The sequence below is a fragment of the Eufriesea mexicana genome, unplaced genomic scaffold (genome assembly GCF_001483705.2).
Source record: "Eufriesea mexicana isolate 0111107269 unplaced genomic scaffold, ASM148370v2 scaffold93, whole genome shotgun sequence".
In the NCBI taxonomy this organism is placed as follows: Eukaryota; Metazoa; Arthropoda; class Insecta; order Hymenoptera; family Apidae; genus Eufriesea; species Eufriesea mexicana.
The window spans coordinates 784459-805233 of NW_016908274.1; the positions used below are offsets into that span (position 1 = coordinate 784459).

The 20775-nt window shown below is 32.2% G+C and overlaps 1 protein-coding gene across 1 annotated transcript in view; it reads right to left on the bottom strand.

Annotated features, from left to right (window-relative positions):
- Positions 1-122: 122 nt before the first annotated feature.
- Positions 123-20775, bottom strand: part of LOC108554902 (NACHT domain- and WD repeat-containing protein 1) — a 47980-nt gene continuing 27327 nt past the window's right edge. Inside the window, exons 8-19 of the mRNA XM_017910314.1 lie at positions 19234-19644; positions 17637-17983; positions 15166-15696; positions 13383-13623; positions 11119-11302; positions 9084-9558; positions 7850-8156; positions 6761-6986; positions 5296-5491; positions 2789-3317; positions 978-1244; positions 123-194 (exon numbers count right to left, since the gene is read on the bottom strand). Coding sequence (XP_017765803.1) covers positions 181-194; positions 978-1244; positions 2789-3317; positions 5296-5491; positions 6761-6986; positions 7850-8156; positions 9084-9558; positions 11119-11302; positions 13383-13623; positions 15166-15696; positions 17637-17983; positions 19234-19644 — 3728 coding nt within the window. The 3' untranslated portion in view covers positions 123-180. The remainder of the gene's footprint in view (positions 195-977; positions 1245-2788; positions 3318-5295; positions 5492-6760; positions 6987-7849; positions 8157-9083; positions 9559-11118; positions 11303-13382; positions 13624-15165; positions 15697-17636; positions 17984-19233; positions 19645-20775) is intronic.

The window sequence follows — 20775 nt, forward strand, 5'->3', positions numbered from 1 at the left end:
CGAGAAATTCGTAATTTAGAGCTTTATTTCAGGGACGTATACCCCTTTAGGTTTTCCTTTCGTATTTTTTTTTTCCTATTTCTTGCTTTTCTTTTCTTTTGCTCTTTCGAAAGACAGTGGAAAAAGAGAAAGGTACGACGATTAAGATTTAGTCCGTTTATTTTCTAACGAAATGTTGTTTTAGTCCGGTACACCTGGAAGATAAAGACAAAACTTTTAATTTATCTTTTAAAGATTTCTTATTTCTAATTTTCCCCTTTACTTTCTTCGCTAATAATTCAAGCTCTATAAATAATCAGAATTTCTTAAATATCACTAGATGCTCGTACCACATATATATAATTAAAAATTAATTAATTTTATCTATGTATATTCTTATACATTAAAATACATAAAAAAGAAAATAAATAAATCAATTTCATACTTATTCTCATATACTAAATTGATTTTATACATATTCCAATACATTAAAATATATATGAAAAAAATTTTTTAGAATTATTGTAAAATTAAAATATAAAAAAGTAAAATTAATCTATTTTATATACACTCCTATATATAAAAGAAATAAAAAATAAATAGTTTCTATATATATTCTTACACATTAAAATACATAAGATAAAATTAATTGATTCTAAATGTATATATTATATATTAAAATATATGAGCAAATAGATTCCTTCAATTCCTATAAATCAAAATACGTAAAACTATGTAAAAACAATGTAAAAACTGTACAAAAATATATAAAAATGTGTAAAACTAAATAAACTGATATATATGTATATGTGCTTAAATTGGATATGTACCCGTATATATATACAATATACAATGTAAAAACTGTAAAAAAATATGTAAAAACAAAATAAATTGCATATATATTCGTTCTTTCGTGTTAAAGTATATAAGAAAAATTAATCAAACATTAGATATGTACTAAATTATTTTATCATCCCTTGTCGCATTTCATAACTAACCCTCTTCCTCAGAATCGGATATCCGCGTAGCTTGCAAAGAGCTTTGCTTCGACAGAGTTCTTCCATGAGCACGGGGCCTAGCAGGTGGCGATTGTTTGTTCCAAAGTGCTTCGAGTTGATCGAAATGTTGCGACTGAGCGAGAGCAGCCTGCTCCGGTCCTAATCCGGAGGGACTATTCGTTAATCCAACCTTGCTGATCTCGTCCATGGAAGCGCTTACGCTAAATCGTCGTTGTAATCCATCCTCCACTGATGACGTCAGAATTCCTGCACAAACATACATACACTCCTCACTTAAGGGTATTAAATAAATATAATTCATTTCATTAAATCATATGCACTTTCCTTGGAATATAAACAATTACTTTAAGTACATTTAAAATTCTTTGTAACATTTTTCATTTACTGTTTCTTATTACTGTTACTTATTTTAAATAAAACAAAATATTATATATTAACACCTAAAAGCTATTGTCTCTACTTAATACCATTAGTGCTACAAATTTTATGTAAAGATAATTTTAAATGGCATACAAATTTCAATAGCTATTGTTCTTCAAGGCTTTTCCACTTAAAACGTCAAGGGTCCTGTTTTTATGTCCTCTGAATAGCTTGATAACGTGTTTTTATCAATAATTGGCTGATACGATTCACTCGATTAGCGATTTGTTTTCGTAAAAATTACGTCACTTTGCTGACTCCCGAGTTTCCCTCGTGAAAATTACGCCATCTTGCCGATCCGCGATTCGCTCCCTGTGACCATTACGATTCCCTTGTTTTACGTTTTACCTCCTTCTCCTTCACACCCGGTAAAAACTGTGCAACTTACAAGGAGAGTGCAAATCCTTCGGGTCACCGATTTGGTTCAAACTTTGCAGGTTTGTAGATCTCGTCATGCAGTTCAAGAAAATATACCATTATAGGGGCAACTACTCAGTAGTTTACAAAAAAAAAAAGAAAAAAAATGGAGAAAAAAGTACCAAATTATGGACGGAAATCGTACCCTGACCCCCAGCGTAAGAATTTTCGGACGTCGCCGCTGGGTCACAACGCTACTTGAAAATTAGTGGAAATACATCTGTAGTTAACCCCTTGGCTACTGTGGGTGCATATACGCGCTCAGAAATTTTGCTTTTGTGACACGGAAGGTGCATATAAGCGCTCAACACGGTTTGCTTTTCTGACACAGAGGGCGCATCTCTACCCAAAATTTTGCCGTTCTCGGCGGACATTGTAAATGAATTCCTACCCGTGTGGTACGACCGGTGCGTTTCAAAGTCTGCCGTAACCAAAGGGTTAAGGAAGTAATAAAACTTTAATTATAAATATCTCAGAAACTACTGAGTAGTTGCCCCTATAATGGTATATTTTCTTGAACTGCATGACGAGATCTACAAACCTGCAAAGTTTGAACCAAATCGGTGACCCGAAGGACTTGTACTCTCCTTGTTAGCTTCGCTTCTAAAAGTAGCCTTTCATAAGGGTATTAGTGAATTTTCGACATGCTTTCTAGAATAATACCAAACCCGAAGGACTTGTACTCTCCTTGTTAGCTTCACTTCTAAAAGTAGCCTTTCATAAGGGTATTAGTGAATTTTCGACATGCTTTCTAGAATAATACCCTGCATAGGTCATTGGCCGATTTGCAATTTGTTTTTCTAAAGTAAGATCCTGTATCGGCATTGGCCGGTTTGTAATTTGTTTCTCTACAATAAGATACCAAATCAGCATTGGCTAATTTGTGATTTCTTTTCCTAAATAGCATCCTACAATATTTACACTCAATTTTTGAAATCTTCCATTATCAATACCTGATGTAAGATGACCATATTTCCTATGCCACGTATCGCTATCCAAAGACACCTCTTTCTTCAGTAGCCTCTTATTAGGTCTCTTCGGTCCAGGTGGCCTCAGATCTCTGGTGTCGCACCAAGGCGCCACATAATCCGGTAATTTCACGTATTGCGCCGGAGTATTGTGCAAACAGAGGATAGGCATGCACTTGTGTTCAAGCAAATGTAACGCGAGCCTCGACAGATCAGTGGCAACCTCTAAACCCAGTACAGGGACATGTAACATTATGCTACTGAGGGAGCAACCCTTTTTCGTGTCCCAAATGATCAAACTCTTGTCCTCGCTGCCAGAGGCTGCCAAACTTCCATCTCCTGACAGCTTGACGCATGTTATGTAACCTAAGTGCCCTTTCAGAGTGTGAAGATCGCTGCCAGTGTTGATATCCCAGACGATTAGATTAGCATCCTTGGAACCGGATACTACGATGGATTTATCGAGGACTGCAACTCCAACGCAGGTGACGTGATCCGTGTGACCAACAAGGACCTGGACAAAAATTTGTTGAACTTTTTAAATTTTGATAGTGGTTTGAAATAGTAAGATAAGTGTATTCCTTTCTTTTTTGTATACTATAATGTCATAAATGATTTATTATGATTATTTTTCATATTTACTACAATATACTTTGAATTAATCTTGTTTTAAAAATATTCGTTAATTAGTATTTATAAATTCCTTGATATATGTATTGGTTTATATATTCAGTTATTAATAGTAAGGTAGGTATATACTATTCCTTTCTTTTTTCTTTTTGCATACAGTAATGTACGCGTGCATTTAATTTTGGCTAACAAGGAGAGTGAAAGTTCTTTGGGTCATCGAGCTAGTTGAAACTTTGCAGGTTTGTAGATTTGGTCATGCAGTTCAAGAAAATGTATCATTATAGGGGCAACTACTCAATAGTTTTTGAGATATTTACGATTAAAGTTTTATTACTTCTTTAACACGTTAAGTCCCAAGGGACTGGCCCAGACTAGGACCAAAAAGTGCTAACTTCAAGCAAGAAGTAATTTTGATAGAAAACACAGGTTCTTAATTAAAAATTGATAATATTGCTCAACAATGAAGACGCGTTGTTCCTTCGTGTGGTGCTTCAGTTAATATCCCTGAACTGTCAGTTATCACTGTTGCGTCCCGAACACTGCAACTCGCACGGTGGGAGTTTCGTGGGGTTGTAAAGCCCGTTTACACGGATGCGACAATATTGTTGGGACCCGGCCAACCCTAAATTAATAGAGCTAGACCTGGTTAGCGTTGAATTACAGAGTTCTGATGTGTTACCGTCTCTCGTACTGAGTTAATCGTCGTGGGTCTTTCCTGATAGTCTGGTCGTGATGTTTGTCCGTTTTCGTGAGATTTTTAGGAGAACTCTGTCTCCGTGGTTTTATAAGTTTTGTTTATTTACTGATTAGTTGGTGTGAAATGTAAGAGGTGGGTGTGTGTCATTCTATTGGTTGTGAATAATATAGGGGGGGGGGGGGGGGGTGTTAGCTTCGACGTTTTTCGGTGGTGGTGGATGTTTAATACGTTAAGTGCTAGACTTTCCGTTCGGGCCCAGACTAGGACCAAAAAGTGCTAACTTTTTGTGTTAAATTCTTCGCCATCTTTGGACCTGACGTTTGAGAATTCCTGTTATAACAATCGGTACAGTATCTCCGAGTTTTATGAACACTTCGCCTGCCGCCGGTGGTCCACTTGACGACCGAGTCTGGGCCTGAACGAAACGGCAAGCAAAACGGGCTGGGCACTTAACGTGTTAACTACAGATTTATTTCCAATACTTTCCAAAGGTGGCGTTGTGACCTAACGTCGACATCCGAAAATTCCTATGCTGGAAGTCCGGGGCATATATCTAAAAAACTATTGGATAATTGGCTCTATAATGATATATTTTCTAGAATTGCATGACCAAATCTACAAAGCTGCAAAGTTTCAACTAAATCGATGACACGAAGGACTTGCACTCTCCTTGTAAGATGGATGAACTACCAGTATAAGTATGTACTCATTGTCAGTGAATATTCAAAGTGGATTTTCTCGACAATGAAGCTTCGAATGAAAAAATTTTATTTTTTATTTTTTATTTGTTTTTTCGTGTAGAATCACCCTATATCCGGTTGTACTACCTTTGCTGAGACACCTTGTACATCACTGTTTAACCAACTATTTTTGTTGTTCAACCTTATTGTAAACTATGTATATGCGGATCGAATACTATACATTTGTGGAGACTCGATTGGGATTGAATACTATTCGTATGTACGTATAAAATAACAAAATTGACTTTCAAATTTTCAGAAAGCTTGTATCTATGAAAGAAATGCATGCACTATATGTGTCTCTTTAAATCATGCAATTTTTATATAAAACAATTTTTCGTGCAAAGCGTAGTTTAGAAGTCATAGATGTATACAGATATATTATGCTAATTAGTGTATATTAGATTTAACCGAAAAATACACACCTGTGACAATTTTCCACCAGCAAGCTGCCAAACTTTTAAACTCATATCCCTAGAACCCGTAATCAACAAACGAGAATCTGGAGTAACAACCAGACAAGTAATTTCTTGAGAATGCGATACTTGGTACTTCTCTTCAGGACCAGCTCCCAAACTTACTATTTTTAATTGATTGTCTCCTGCACCGCATACCGCATATCTGAAATTAAAATATAATAATTATTTGTTATATTTTTTAAATTTGGAAATGCTATTATCACTGTAGCACATATATTTTGAAATACGGAACCATTATTGTTATTATCATTAAGAAATTATTCAAATAATATTAAACTAAGAAGACAAGAAAAAATTAAAAATTAAAAAAGAAACTATTGAAGTAATGAAATACAAAACTTGTTTTTAAAACGATATTTGTAATATTTGCAGCAATAAAGATATTTTCAGTAATATCGATATTATTGTTATATTTATAGTATTATATTATATAGTATAGTATTATACTATATATTACGGTTACAATTATATTATTATAGTTTTAGTTATTAGAAAACACTGTACAACAAATTTTAACTTCCTTCTAATCTGTAATATCCAATAGGTGATTTATGTAGAGTCTACTTTCCTGAACACGAATCTGTAATCAAAATTGCTCTATTACCCATAATTTTAGACAAATTTGAGTTTTTCTAAAAATGAGCGATTTTTGGCTAAAATGAAGTATTACGTAAAAAGTAAGAAGGTTAGAAGGTTCATTGTCATATTATAAGTTAGGTGAGAGAATTCTTAATTTATCGGTGTCTATAATTGTAACTATTTATGCTCCTCAATAACTATAATTGGCCATCAAAATTTAATAACGAATCGCCGAGCGCACTTTCTGCGCATATTTTTGCATTTTTATAAAAGATTCTTTATCCGAAGCGAATTTGCTACACGGTATTGTATTCTGTAGGTTTTTCTGAAGAAGAACCCATCTAGAAACGATATTAGGACGATCTTGAATGATGACAGAATCGTAAAATATATATCAAGAACCTGTAAGCGGGATTTTGCCGCCACGCAGCCATTGTTCGCACATCTAGCTTCGTCAGGGCCGTCGTCACGCATAATCGACACCAAAATCATCGTCCAATAGATCTTGTTTTTTACACGTATAACATGTATACGTTTTCATATACTTTTTTATACTAATCGTAAAATTATAAAAAATTTCTCTGAATTACTTGCCATTTGAAACAGGTTCGTTATTTGAAACATAAATACAAATATGTTAGGATATTTCAAATTAAAATTCGTGTTGAACAGTGCAATCTTCCATTAGAAAATTGAATTATACTGACATATTTCAATTGAGATATAATCTAAAAAAGTATTTAAATTAATAGTACTATTTTTATTTCTAATTTTATTTGAAAAATTCGGCAAATTAAAGGAAGTTTATTGTTAATTACATGGCAGTTTATACCTCATATCAGGTGAAACTGTAAAACATCGACCAGGTCCGCATACTGATTGAATTAGGGTACCAGTATCAGCTGCCCAAACGCGGATTGTACCAGCTCTATCTGAGCTAACTACTCGTCGTCCATCAAACATGGCCGTTACTGCAGTTACAGGTGCCTGGTGCTTAAACGTTGCCACTACTAAACCTAAAGTCAGACCCCACACACGAACCGTCTTGTCTTCCGAACCTATTTTTAATTAAATATATTATTATTGAATTTTTATTAATTTTTACTAACTTTCATTTTTATATATGTACACGTACACATATAAAAACGAAAAAATTTATTATACTAAATGCAAGAATTTGGCTACTAATTTATTATATTTTGAATTCAAATGAAAAAGTTTGATTTAAAATTTTTAAGAAATTTTCTAAAAAAAATGAAAGATATATTCGTAACTCAATCATATACAATAACTCATTACTAACATACTATCATTACTCATTACTCATTACTAACATACTAGTACTGTGGTACTAACATACTACATATACTATCCATTTCTTGAAAATTAGCATAAAATTATATATGAAAATATTCTATAATAATTGTGAAAACGTGTATAGTATAATGTGTAGATGTAACGAAATTTTTGAACTTTTCTTCAATTTTACAAAAAAGCAATAATACCTTTTAATGTGCAAGATTTATAAGAACCACTATCTTTTTATATGTTTTTCTCTCTCTTTTTTTTAAATATTATATTTTAATTTTTTAAATAGAACCATCCATTAATCTTCATAAACTTCATGAATTTATTTCTGTAAATTTTTGAAAATTCAAAAATACGTATATTACGAAGGTATAATATACACCTACTGTGCAACTAATTCAACTATTATTCGATAAAATAATAATATTCCATAAAATTCAGATAATATTATAACATATTATAAAATTCACACATTACCCAATAAAATTATAATATATCATAACAGGTATCTTAATAAAATCCTAGTAAAATCATAGTATACATTAAAAATGAATATTTTTCTCCAAAAATTTTTTTCTAAAACTACGATGACATTTTTTATCGCTATACCTACCAGAAGCAACAAATAAACCGGAAGCAGAAAACGCAATGCAGGTCACACTAGCAATATGCCCTTCGAAAGTGGAAAGCAGCTCATGAGTGTTTAATTGCCAGAGATTTACAAGAGAATCGACTCCACCGGTGACCGCCATTGCTCCGTCCCTGGATATATCCAAACAAGATATAGGAGCAGTGTGTGGGTGCAACGATTCTTGTTTGCTGGATTTTGGGGGTTTAGTGTGGGCCTCCTCACCACGGAAACTCCAGTAAGTCACTCGATCACCGGAAGCTGTTATTAGGAAGTCGTCCTTCTCTGTTACCTTGAAGAGAAAATGTCATTTAAAGTTAACATAATAAGACATAAAAATTCTACTTATAGAAGATATATTATTAAAACTATATATTGGTATCAGAAGCTAATAAATTAAAAAAATGTAAATTTTTCACTTTTCATATTATTTACTGCTAACACGCATTATTATTTGCGATATTTACTATATTTACTGTGTTATTTACTGTAGAATAACATTATAGTATTAATTACTATAGAACGATTGATATGTATTCTTAAAAAAATAAAATCAAAAGTTAATAATTTCGGTAATTATATTTTTCTGATTTCGTAGGCACATGTTAGCTCCATTGCACTTGGTACCCGAATTATGCGTAGCTACGGCACTGTCGAGGCTAGAGAAACGAACAATGGCTGTGTGACGGTAAAACGCCGTATGCACATTATATACGAATATTTCCTCCATCTAATCAAATTGAAAACTGTTTCGATAATTTTGTTCCATGGTTTCTTCTCCATACAAGCTTACAAACTACAATACTGCGTAGAAAATGCGTGTCAGATAAAGAACTTTTTCTAAAAATGCAAAGATAATGCGTAGAAAGTACGTTCAACAGCTTATTTTTAAATTTTGATGACCAATTATAATTCAGAAACACAAATAATTATAATTATGGACATTGATAAATTCGGGATAATCTCATCTAACTGTTAAAATAAGAATGAACTTTCCAGCATTCTTACTTTTCACACAATACTTAATTTTAGTAAGAAATCGTCGTTTTTGTCGTCAGTTTCGTCGAAAACTGAGGGTGATAGAGCAATTTCGTTTAGGAATTCGTGTTTAGAAGGGTAAACTCTATAGGAATTACCCAATGGATGATACAGATTAAAATTGTGCTGAACAGTGTGATTCTGGGTACTTTTATGTTAGGTTATGTAAATGAGGCTTTACCTTAACAGCAGTGACATCTGTTGACGGGTTCGCTGGTAACGTTCTTGTCAATCTTCCACTGTGCATGTCAAACACGGAAACCTTGCCCTTGATACCGCCAGCAATGGCTCGTCTGCAATCTCTCGCCAAGCAGATGCTCTTCACTTCACCCTGATGACCTCTCAACGTATGAATATCAGTTCCCGTCGCCAGAGACCTCAAATACAATTTCTGGTCTTCGCAGGCCGCTAACAGGAACACGGAATCAGCTGACACGTCAAGCATAGTCACCGCGGATGGCAATTCGATGCATTTCAACAACGTGAACTTCATTAGACACCACAGACAGACCGTGTAGTCGGAAGAACCAGAAACGAGGATTTCGCCAGCTGAGTCAACGCGAATGGAATTCACAGGCCCTCTATGGTGGTCCACTTTGATGAGAACATTCCCGTTTAGAAGACTCGTGATGATTATTCTGGAATCCTCTCCTCCACTAGAAAAAGACAGAGATGTTGAAATAAATCTCTTGAGATATATTATATATGTGATATAATAATTAATATATTTAATAAATTACTGTATAATATATATCTCTTGAAATGAATCTTGATTTTGAGATTAAATAATTTAAATAGCAATTACTATAGTACAGACCAAATGTATTGACCAACTGTGTCCTCATATTAAAATTCATGGCAAAGGTAATAAAGTTACTTTCCAAGCAATATTTGAGGAAGTCAAGACTTTATGAAGCATTGCATACACCAGTGTCTATCACAGAGTTTATCATCAGAGTTATCTGACTTCTAAGCTAAGAAGAGTATTGAAGTAAGAGGAATGCATCTTGATTTCTTTGAGATTGCATCTCTGAAATAGTTGGATGAAGTAATATAGTTGAGACAAGGATAGATAATACTGTGACTTCTCTTATTAATTTTACACAACCAATATTTGTGAATTTTACTAAAATAAGTAAATGACAAGGATAAATAATGTTGTGACAACTCTATTACTGATTCTGAATGATCAGTATTTGTAAATTTTACAAAAATAACTAAATTTATATATGTAGTGGTTTGATAAATGAATAGTAGACTATGATTGTATTTATTTTCTCTGAAAAATAACATGATCCATCTAGTTTTGTAGTGATATTCACTTTTTGTTTTATGCTTTATGAAGGTAAACTTCATCTATCTTTTACAGTAATACGCTTCCTTTGTCTCCATCCAGTCTCTGTTCTTTATTATCCTACATCTATCTTTTATAACAATACACTTTCCTTGTTTTCCTTTGTTTCACAGTACAGTCCCCTCATTTTTCCCCTTTCTGTTTACTCTGTAAACTCTCGTCATTTTTTTATCTGTACTAACAGTAAAAGCTTATCTGTGGTAAGTGGTGAAGTAAAACTGATTTTAATCAGTAATATATTTGACCTGTACTGTAATAGTAAAGTTAAAAGTATTAATAAATTAACTAGTAAAAATATATTAAATTTATTATGATCTGTTTTAGATATAAAAATGATAGTCATATATGATGATTAAATTTTGTTTTAAAATAGTAGTTACATTTATAAAATCTATGAATGTATCTGTGTAATAAATAAAGATTAAATTAATACAATAATAATAACACGAGCAATCTTTGAGAAATTGTTTAACAAAGAAGTTTATTTTAACATAGGAGATATACCACTATAGTTCCAGCATAATTTCTACTGTTCATTGTTAGAATATTGCAATAGAAATTATACTTTTCATAAATGAAGAAACACTGTATTAATGGGTATCAATACAAGTTTAGAAATGCTTTCTTCCTTTGTTATAAACATTTCATTTGTACTTCTATATAGCATTACATATTGAAATTGGAAGCATAATTATTGTACTTCTATTATATTATTATATTAGATATTACAAAAATAGACCAAATTCTATTATTTTCTTTTTAATTTTTTTTCTAGTAAAAATTTTGACTTTTATTAAGAATTAGGAAATAGCATTTCCAGTTTTCTATCTGTATTGTCCTTGTACAAGATGAAATCATGAACCTGACAATCACAGAATTCTTGAGTGCGGATGTCAAGCATAAAACAGGGGCGATGTGTTCTTGGATTCTCAGCTTCAAGGTTAATTCCTTCATATCCCAGACTATAATCGAAGTGTCCTCGGAGCCTGTCAGTAGATATTGCGAGTGTTGTGTCACAGCTAAGCACGAAATTGGATTCGAATGTCCTGAAATTATTTTTCAAAAAACTTTCATGTATTTTTCATTAAAAAACTGCTTTTTTAACAATAATTTTAACAACACTTTGCAATTAATTACGACTGAACTAACAATTTATAAATTTTGCACGTGGAATTTGTTGAAAAAAAACAACCACCTTGTATAAAGGAAGATGTTAAAAAAGGACTATTTTTGTCATAGCCTGGAAATGATAAATTCCTTCGGGACTGTTAGGAGTATCCTCCAAGGAACAAAAAATTCCTTTATCACTTTGTCGAGAAACGATGAGAAAATTACCAAGAATGAGTCGAAATATATGAAAATGATACTGATCAAATACAGGGTGTCCCGATAGTACAATGGTAGTACAACCGAGGAGGGGGGTTTTTTCGACATGAAATAACAAATCGAAAATAAAGAACGAAATTTTTTTATTCGAAGCTTCGTTGTCAAGAAAATCGACTTTGAATATTCACTGAGTACACTGATATACTAATGACCTAACCGCCTTAACCAAAGTTAAGTGCACGCGCACTCAGTGAATATTCAAAGCCGATTTTCTCGACAAAGAAGCTTCCAACGAAAAAATTTTATTCTTTATTTTCGATTTGTTTTTTCATGTAGAATAACCCCCTGCTCAATTATACCACCGATATTCATGTATCAGTGGTCTATTCATATAAGCTATAACTAAGTACCCACATACTCGGTGTATGTTCAAAATCGATTTTCTCCATAACAAAGCTTCCAACGAAAAAATTTTATTCTTTATTTTCGACTTGTTTTTTTATGTAGAATCACCTCTCCTCGGTTTTACTACCGTTGCTGAGGCACTCTGTATTGCATCAGTCTCATTTTCACATATTTCGACTCATTTTTGATAACTTTCCTTTTGTTTCTCGGCAAAGTGACAAAAGAATTTTTTGTTTCTTGGAGAATGCTCTTAAAGGACTCAAAGTAATTTTTCTTTTACTGGCGATCCCAAAAATGGCCTTTCTTTAACATCCTTCTTTTCTTGTTATCTATTTATGACTGATAAATAATTTTCAAATAAATTTATGTATTTTCTTTCACACATTTTGCAATAAATTGCACATCAGATGCAAGATTCGTAAATTTGATAAGTTTAACACCTTTATTTTTTTATTTAGAAAATAAATAAAAATATCTCTTTTGTTTATTAGTTCTTCAAAAAAGAGTAGAATATTCGAAGTATTTAATTTTTATATTACTTCATGAAATCAATATTTCAGAGATAAATTGAATTCCTTCTTCATTCTTCTATGAAATGAAAAAAAATAGCATGGTAATATTGCATGCTTAAAATGGCACTTCAGGTGCCATGCACTGCTTTATATTTAGCTGCTTTATATTCTCATAAAAATTGATTTAGTTTGAATTGCAAATGAAACTAGCGTTATCATTTAAATGCACTTTAAATGCAAATCGAGGAAGATTGTACGCGGAAGACTTTTCGCAACAATTACCAAACTGAATATAAAGTGACGAATTTTCATCCCTTTTTCATTTTTCATGCTGAAGCTTTCGAAGGTACTAAGCGTAATAATGCGGTTAAAGTAAAGAGGACTTAACTTCTTTTGCAATAAAGCAGAATATTCAGAAAAGATTTTTTTCTTATCAAACAGAAAATGAAATTCATTAGAATTTTAAATGTTAATAGAAAATATAATAAAATTTAAAAATGAGTAACTAGAATAAAATTACAAATACAACATATATGAAATTTCATATTATTACTATTTATATAATTATAAAGAAATTTTGTATAATTATAAAGAAAAGAATTAATATAAAATTTCACATACAATTAAATATACAGTTAAAAATAAAAATACACCAATTTAATCAAAAATTAATCATTTTAAAAATTGATTAAAAATACGATAATTAAATTGTATATTAAAAAATTATTAACAAATATAATTAAGAAGAAGAAAAACTGTACGAAATTAATTTGTTATAAATTTAAAAAGAATTATATAATTAAAAGAAGGAAGAAAATAAAGTTTGTTTAAAATTCTATATTACTATTAAAGATACATGAATTTTTATGCTATTTATATTTACCTTTAAAGGTATGAACCAACTGTCCTGACATTACATGCCATAACTGCGCATCTCCTTGAAAAGGGACAATGATAACGTGTTGCCCAGAAGGGGCAGCCTCGACGAGTTTTACACCTTGTGGACAAGATAAAGTACGAATTTGAAGAGGCAAAGGTGGTTGAAGCCATCCATTTAATGGTACCAATAATGGAGCTGTATAGCCATCGCACCATGCCATTGCTGCTGTAACCATTCTGCTGACCTTGAATAAAAATTTTCATATTTTCGACAAAAGAGATTTTTCAATCACTATACAAAAATTCAGCCTTACTATATTGAAATTTCAAACACTTAATTAGCCAAAGGGTATAAAATGATCAAGTAATAATGAAACATTGGTCAAAAATATAAAAATAAATTGAAAATAATTAAAAATAATTATTTAATATCGTAGAACTAGTATTGAAAATTCTATCTCCTCGAAAAATAATTTAAGCAACAATTAAGAAATAAAAAGTATAAACAAGTAAAAATTCTACTTTTGTGTACTACACAGAAATAACTTTTCATGTAAGTAGGTACATTATATTATATTTTCATTTTAAAAATATGTAAATCTTCAAATGATTAAAGTATACCTAAATAAAAATAAAATATCTGTTAAAAATAAAACTCTTTATAACTAAAGTTCAAGCTTGTACTTAACAAATTGTATTATATAAATTAAAATTTTAATTCATAGGAAAATAGTCTAAATAAAAATATTTATTATTATTGTTATTATTTTATTCATAAACGGACCGTAGTCCATTAACATAACATTTCACATATAAAAGAAAAGCAAATAAATTATACATAATATAACACCGAATAAACGCTTTGTTCAGGAGGAATAGATTTAATCAATAATCATTCGTAATTGTCCTTTGAAAATTTGTAAAGACCCATGAAAAAAATTTATGCGATTATAAAGAGTGTTTGAGTCAGTAATAATACGATAAATTGGATTAATTAATACATATATAGATCTGGACATATGTATATGAAAACCTGCTGTTGATATCGATACACGTTCTGGCACGTGGAAATTAATTTGCGTAAGGAGAGAGGAGCAATCAATGTGATTATTAATTAAATGATTATTAATTAAAATGATAAAATTATGGTCAGCTATTCTTCTGCGTATAGACAATGTTTCCAGGTTGACAGTATTTAATATTGCGGAGTAATCATGATCAAAAATTGATATTGGATTATTTAACTTATATGCATAAAATCTGAGAAATTTATGCTGCAGTCTCTTGATCGTGATTTCGCGATTAAAGCTTTTCTGAGACTATATAATTGAAGCGTATTCCAGTAAGGGACGAACAAGGGTAATATATAGCTGTCTTGTAGTGCGAATTAAATGAAAATCAGAGGAAGAACGTAGAATGAAACCGAGAGTTCTAGAAGCGGAGTTAACAATATAAGAAATATGGCTGGAAAAATTTAACACTAGATTTACGGAACCCGTCAATTTGACGGAAAGGTTACACCAATTATACGATGGTAACAGATTTAGTTAACTTATATTAAGACTGTTAATATAATATATAATTGTTTTTAAATTAAACTAATCGTTAAAAAAAAGGCACGTGGTTTCCTTTACCTGTCAATTTGACAGGTGTCCTTAGAAATAGGTATACAGATAGCGTCCGTAAACCTAGTGTTAAGGTAGGAGAGAAATATTTATTATACATATAAATATTAAAAATATTTATAAAAATAATATCCCAATATTACCAAGCATTTGATTTCTCACCAAATCACCACCATCTTCAGCCACAGGCCTCAGCCAACAGATCAACTGCGCCCCAAGTTGGAGAGGATCCCTCGTTAAAATGTCACTAGACTTCCTCACAGTGTAGTACACCAGCTCCAAGTCCCTCTCCAATAGATATTTTCGCGAATGCTCAAGAACGCATCTCAAGTAACTGACAGAAATCATTTGGACAGCAGCTAGGAGGAAGTCAAACGCGCAGACTGCCAATTTCTTCAACTTTTCCACGTCTCCAGCTCGTAACAAGTGCAACCAAGCTTCTTCCACGTGTCTAAGGTTGTAGGCTGTGTCCTGGGACCTTGGTCTGCTCTGGAAAGGTGTTTCTTTTTTAGGAGTTTCTTCCTCAGGCGAGGACTTGTCATCTTTGTCTTCGAAATCTTCTGAAAAGAAAAGATTCGCCAACTCTCCGTGGTAGCTCTTCAGAGTCTCCTGGTTGGGGAAGTACCATTTCCGAGCTAGGTCACGGATCGGATATCGCCAGGAGAAAAGCAGTCTTCCGCTCATTACGCGAACCTAATGCAATAGACGTTGATGGTTGATTTTACGAATTGATAAATTTCAAGTATTATACTTTCAATGTATTTAAATTTTAAAAATTAAAAATTTCAAAATCAAATTTACTTTGAAGTATTATAGTTTATTATTATATAGTATATAGTTAATTTGAAGTACAGGTAACCCTCCTATAACACGGTAGATAGGTTCCTAGAAAATGTCGTGTTGTATGAAACCGTGTTGTATGAGACCCAAAGCTAGTACAAAAAGGTGGGTTACGTTCCGAAAACTTATTAAAAACAAATTTTTTTTTAACTCTACATAAACAACTTAATTTTTATTAAAAATATAAATGTATGTACAACACAAAACAAAAATATTATTTTAATTTAACGCAACTTTAATTTAATAAATTTCTTCGTCGTCACTGCTCAATATAATCAACCGAGAACGTTTTTTCGGTGAAATGATATCGTCTTCACTTTCAGAACTTTTTTCTTCATTTAAAGTTCTTGCATCTTCTTCCCTCTTAAAAAAATCTGTAATTTCACTTTGCTTGCTGGTTCTTAGCAGGTCATTGTAAATTTCTCGGTATGGAGCTAAACAGTTTTGCAGCTCCCTTTTGAATTTTCGACTTCTTTCAGGGTTTGCATTCAAGAAAAATGACTCGAGATTTTCAACTAAGCTTAGGGCTTCTTGTAATTTTTTTAATGTTAAATTATTAACTGCACAATCTTCACCAGTGCCAGTGTCCTCAGAATCGATTTGATTTACAGCTTCAGATGCCATTTCCATTAAATTCGCTTCGTCAACTTCTTCCTCCACTAATAAATCTTGAACGTCCTCCATAGCCATATCCACAAAACCTCCACCTCCGATTGATTTAACAAATTCTAATATGCCACCAATTTCATTTTCTCACGATTCACGCGCGTTTTCTATTTCAACCGAAGAGGGCCATATCTTTTTGCAACACGTGTTATAGGATGCCGTGTTATAGGAGGGTTCCCGCAATTCATGAATCGTGTTATAGTGAAACCGTGTTATAGGATACCGTGTTGTAGGAGGGTTATCTGTATTATACTTTGAATGTATTTAAATTTCAAAAATTAAAAATTTCAAAATCAAATTTACTTTGAAGTATTATAGTTTATTTATAGTTTATTATAGTTTATTACTATGTAGTATATAGTTAATTTGAAGTATTGTACTTTCGAATGAAGCTGTCAAAGGTTGTTCAATGAAGAGATTTCTAAATCCCAATTCGAAAGTAGTCTGTCGTTACGATCGTGTTATAAACTTTAGAAATACCGACCTCACGGCTCATTTAGGTATGCCAAGGCGGAATATTCCATATCCTAATAACGCCTAACAAACTTCGAACCGTCCCGTCCGCAAAGGGTTAACTTTCGATTTATAGACAACCCTCACTTACTTCCTAATTCACATATGAATATTGCCAATAATCCCAAAATGACCATTCTTATGCTAGCAGTCGGTTTGCTAGCATCGTTCCTCTCAAAGTTCCCATGTAAGTTGTAGCGAAAATAAATACTTACTTGGAAAACAACAATCGGCGGGTGAATCGATCTTATTGTTAGTAGCAAGTGCGAATAACATAAAATTGAATTTTCAAAATTTATTATTTCAAAAACGAAGTCAAAATTGATAAAATGTTATTCCTTTTATTTTTCTTGTTTTTCTTTTATATATATAAGGAGTCACCTCTAGCTTTCTTTTACATGTCATTCGGGAACACCATGAACAACATGAAATATCAATAAAGTATCGACTTTATTATAAGATATCGATAATAAAAGCTAAGAGTGATGAAGCAATTTAGTTTAGGAATTCGTTTTTAGGAGAGTAAACTCTACAGGAATTATGTAACAGATGTTACAGACTAAAATTCGCGTTGAATAGAGTGATCGATAATCTCAGTTGTAGGTTGAACTTACCTTAAGAAATTCGTTGAAAGTTCTCCTAACCAGGCACCAAGTTGCAAAGTTGAACAATCCATCGTCTAAGAACAAAGGTTCGTCGCCCTTTGTTGGCATAATTACTTCAAGGATTTCTGTCTCTGACAAACCGTACTCCGTGGAAGCCAAGATGGAGCCGATTCTATCCGCCGCACATTCGCCCACTAATTCTTCTAATCTATCGAAAACGTTTTCCGTTTCTTGCGAATCCGAACTCGGGTCTTGGATCTCGATTAAAATCTCGTTACTACGTAGTCTTTCTTTTTGTACTGGAGTGAGCCGTAATACTTCGGGAGGAAGAGCTGTAGTTACGACTAAATGCACCCCTAGAAATCCCCAGGAATAGAAAAATCATGTATCGTGATTTATGTTATCTGTCATCGTGATTTATGTCATCTGTCGTGAATGATGTAGTTTAAAAGATTTACGTTTGAATTGAGAATTTAAACCCAATTTTTAAAATATTTCGATATATATATGTGAATAATGTAGACAGAATAAGAACCAAGGTATTTAGAGCGATGTAAGAAAATGTATGGCCGAAAAATTTGTAAAAATAGTATCGTGAAAATAGTATGACACACGTAGTAAGGAGAAAATTACAAGATTACATCAGTAAAATGAGAAAATAACTCAATGATGTGTACGATATTTGACACAAATATTTATCGGAGATATGAGTCGTGGTGGCGCTAGTGAGTTAAATGGGAAATCGTCTTAATCGTAAGCTAAAACGCTTATTCGTGAAAGGGTTAAGGATAGGAGATTATTAGCTAGATATAGATGCTGGCAAAAAGTCAGAAAAATATAAAAGATGTACAGAGAGAAGGAAGAAAATAAAAAATTGAAATCATGTATCAGTAAATGGGGGAAAAGAAGTACAGGAACAGTAAAAATAATACTTGACGGTCAGGAATAAGGATTAGAAAAATTGAGAACAATAGAGAGGAAAAATAAACTAGATAACAAAAAAGAAAGAAGAAAATAACAAAAAGACAAGACTGGAAAGCAAAGTATAAAGAATATAAGTAATATTGTTTAAGGTTTTAAGCTAGTAATTTAGGTAACAGTTTAGGTTATGGAGGAAAAATAAACTAGATAAGAAAGGAAGAACAAAATAACAAAAAGACAAGAATGGAAAGCAAAATATAAAGAATATAAGCAATATCGTTTAAGGTTTTAAGTCAGTAATTTAGGTAACAGTTTAGGTTATGTCGTTGGTAATTGATAATTGGTTGCACAGCTGAATGGGGCTTGAATCTACATGAAAAAATAAGTCAAAAATATATAAAATATATATAGAAATATAAAATATCGAAAAATAGAAATTTTTTCACACGAGACTTCGTTTTCGAGAAAATCGACTTAAATAAACCTTCTTAATAAATAATAAATATAACATAAATATATATTATAAAAATAATAAATATAGGGAAAAGAAATGTAAGTACATTAATTCAAAATTAACGATATTAACACAATTATAAGTTCTATTGTAACGAGTCGTATACGTTTCACTTGACTCAAGTAGTGCTGGTCACGAATGACAGACGTGTTCAAGATGGTAACACTTTACCTGGTGGTAGGTTCATCGGTAGCCACGACAGAGCAGCGACGATATCGCAGTCGAGTGGATGCAATCGATGAAGATCGTCAAGCAGGATCACTAATTGCTCCTTCATTGGCTCCTCCTCGATCCGTCTCATGATTTGACCCAGCCAATTGTTGAGATAAAGGGGATCGAACGAGGCGTCTTTAGGAAGATTCCCGTCCAATAAACCGGAAAGGAAACCGACATGTTGACAGAGCACTCGAAGCAGCTCGAGACTGTACGCTGATCGAGGTGTGGAAGCACAGAGACGAACCACTCTGAAAGTGGCGCAATCCAGCCAGGAGGAGGCGTCCGTGTAAATTCTTGACAGCAGCGATGATTTCCCGGAGTATTTGCCACCTTTTATGAGTATCGGGCCGTGTTTTTGCGACTTACCTGTTGGTAAATCAGAAATTGACTTTATCATTTGTAGATGGCGCTAGAAAAATTGAAGTAAAAGATAAGTAAAGGAGTCATTAAACTAACTGAAGTTGTTTCCAACGTTATTTCACGTGGTGTGCATATAAATTATACTTATACTACCGAGAAAATTGGAATTACTATATGATCCGAAGAACAGAAAAATTAAAAAAGAAGGAATTTAAGAAAATTCTGAAGTAGTCGAAACTAAGTCGAAGGGAAGAAAATTTTTATTGATATCTATAGAACTGAATTTGGATTAAAGTTAGAATTATAAGTAAGAAAAGTAGCCTAAGTCTTTGCTTTGATGAAATGAACACGTTTCGAAGATTTCGAAGTTATCCTTGATAATATATGTGGTTAACAACGTTGTCCATCAAATTTTAACTTTTCTCTGATCTGTAATATCCAGAAGGTGATTCTCGCAGAAGTTAATTTCCTGAACACGAATCTCTAATCGAGATTGCTCTGTCACTTTCAGTTTCCGAAAATTTTGAGTTTCTCTAAAAAGGCACAATTTTTATCTAACATGAAGTATTACGTAAAAAGTAAGGTTAGGGGATTCATTGTTATGTTACAAGCTAGGTGAGAGTATTTCGAGTATATCAATGTCTACAATTATAATTATTTATGCTTTCGAATAACTATAATTGGTTATCAAAATTTAAAAATAAGCCGCCGAGCGTACTTTTTATGCATATTCTCGAATTTTTACAAAAATTTCTTTATCTGATACGAATTTGCTATGCAGTAACTTTTCTGACGAAGAAACCATCTAGGAAGAATATTAAAATCATATTCAATATTCACAGGACGATAAAATAAAAATAGAGAACCTGTAGCGGGATTTTCCCGCCACGCAACCATTGCTGGCGCATTTAGTTTCGTCAGGGCTGTGGTTACACGTAATAGACACCAAAATCATCGTCCAGGAAATGTCATTTTTCATATATATCACATGTATATATTGTTATGTACTTTTTTATACTAATCGTAAAATTATTTAAATTGCAAATTTAAAAATATATTCAATATAAATATTAATTAATTAATCTATGTAATAAAATTAATTAAAAATATTAAAAATAAATTTAAATTAAAGAAAAA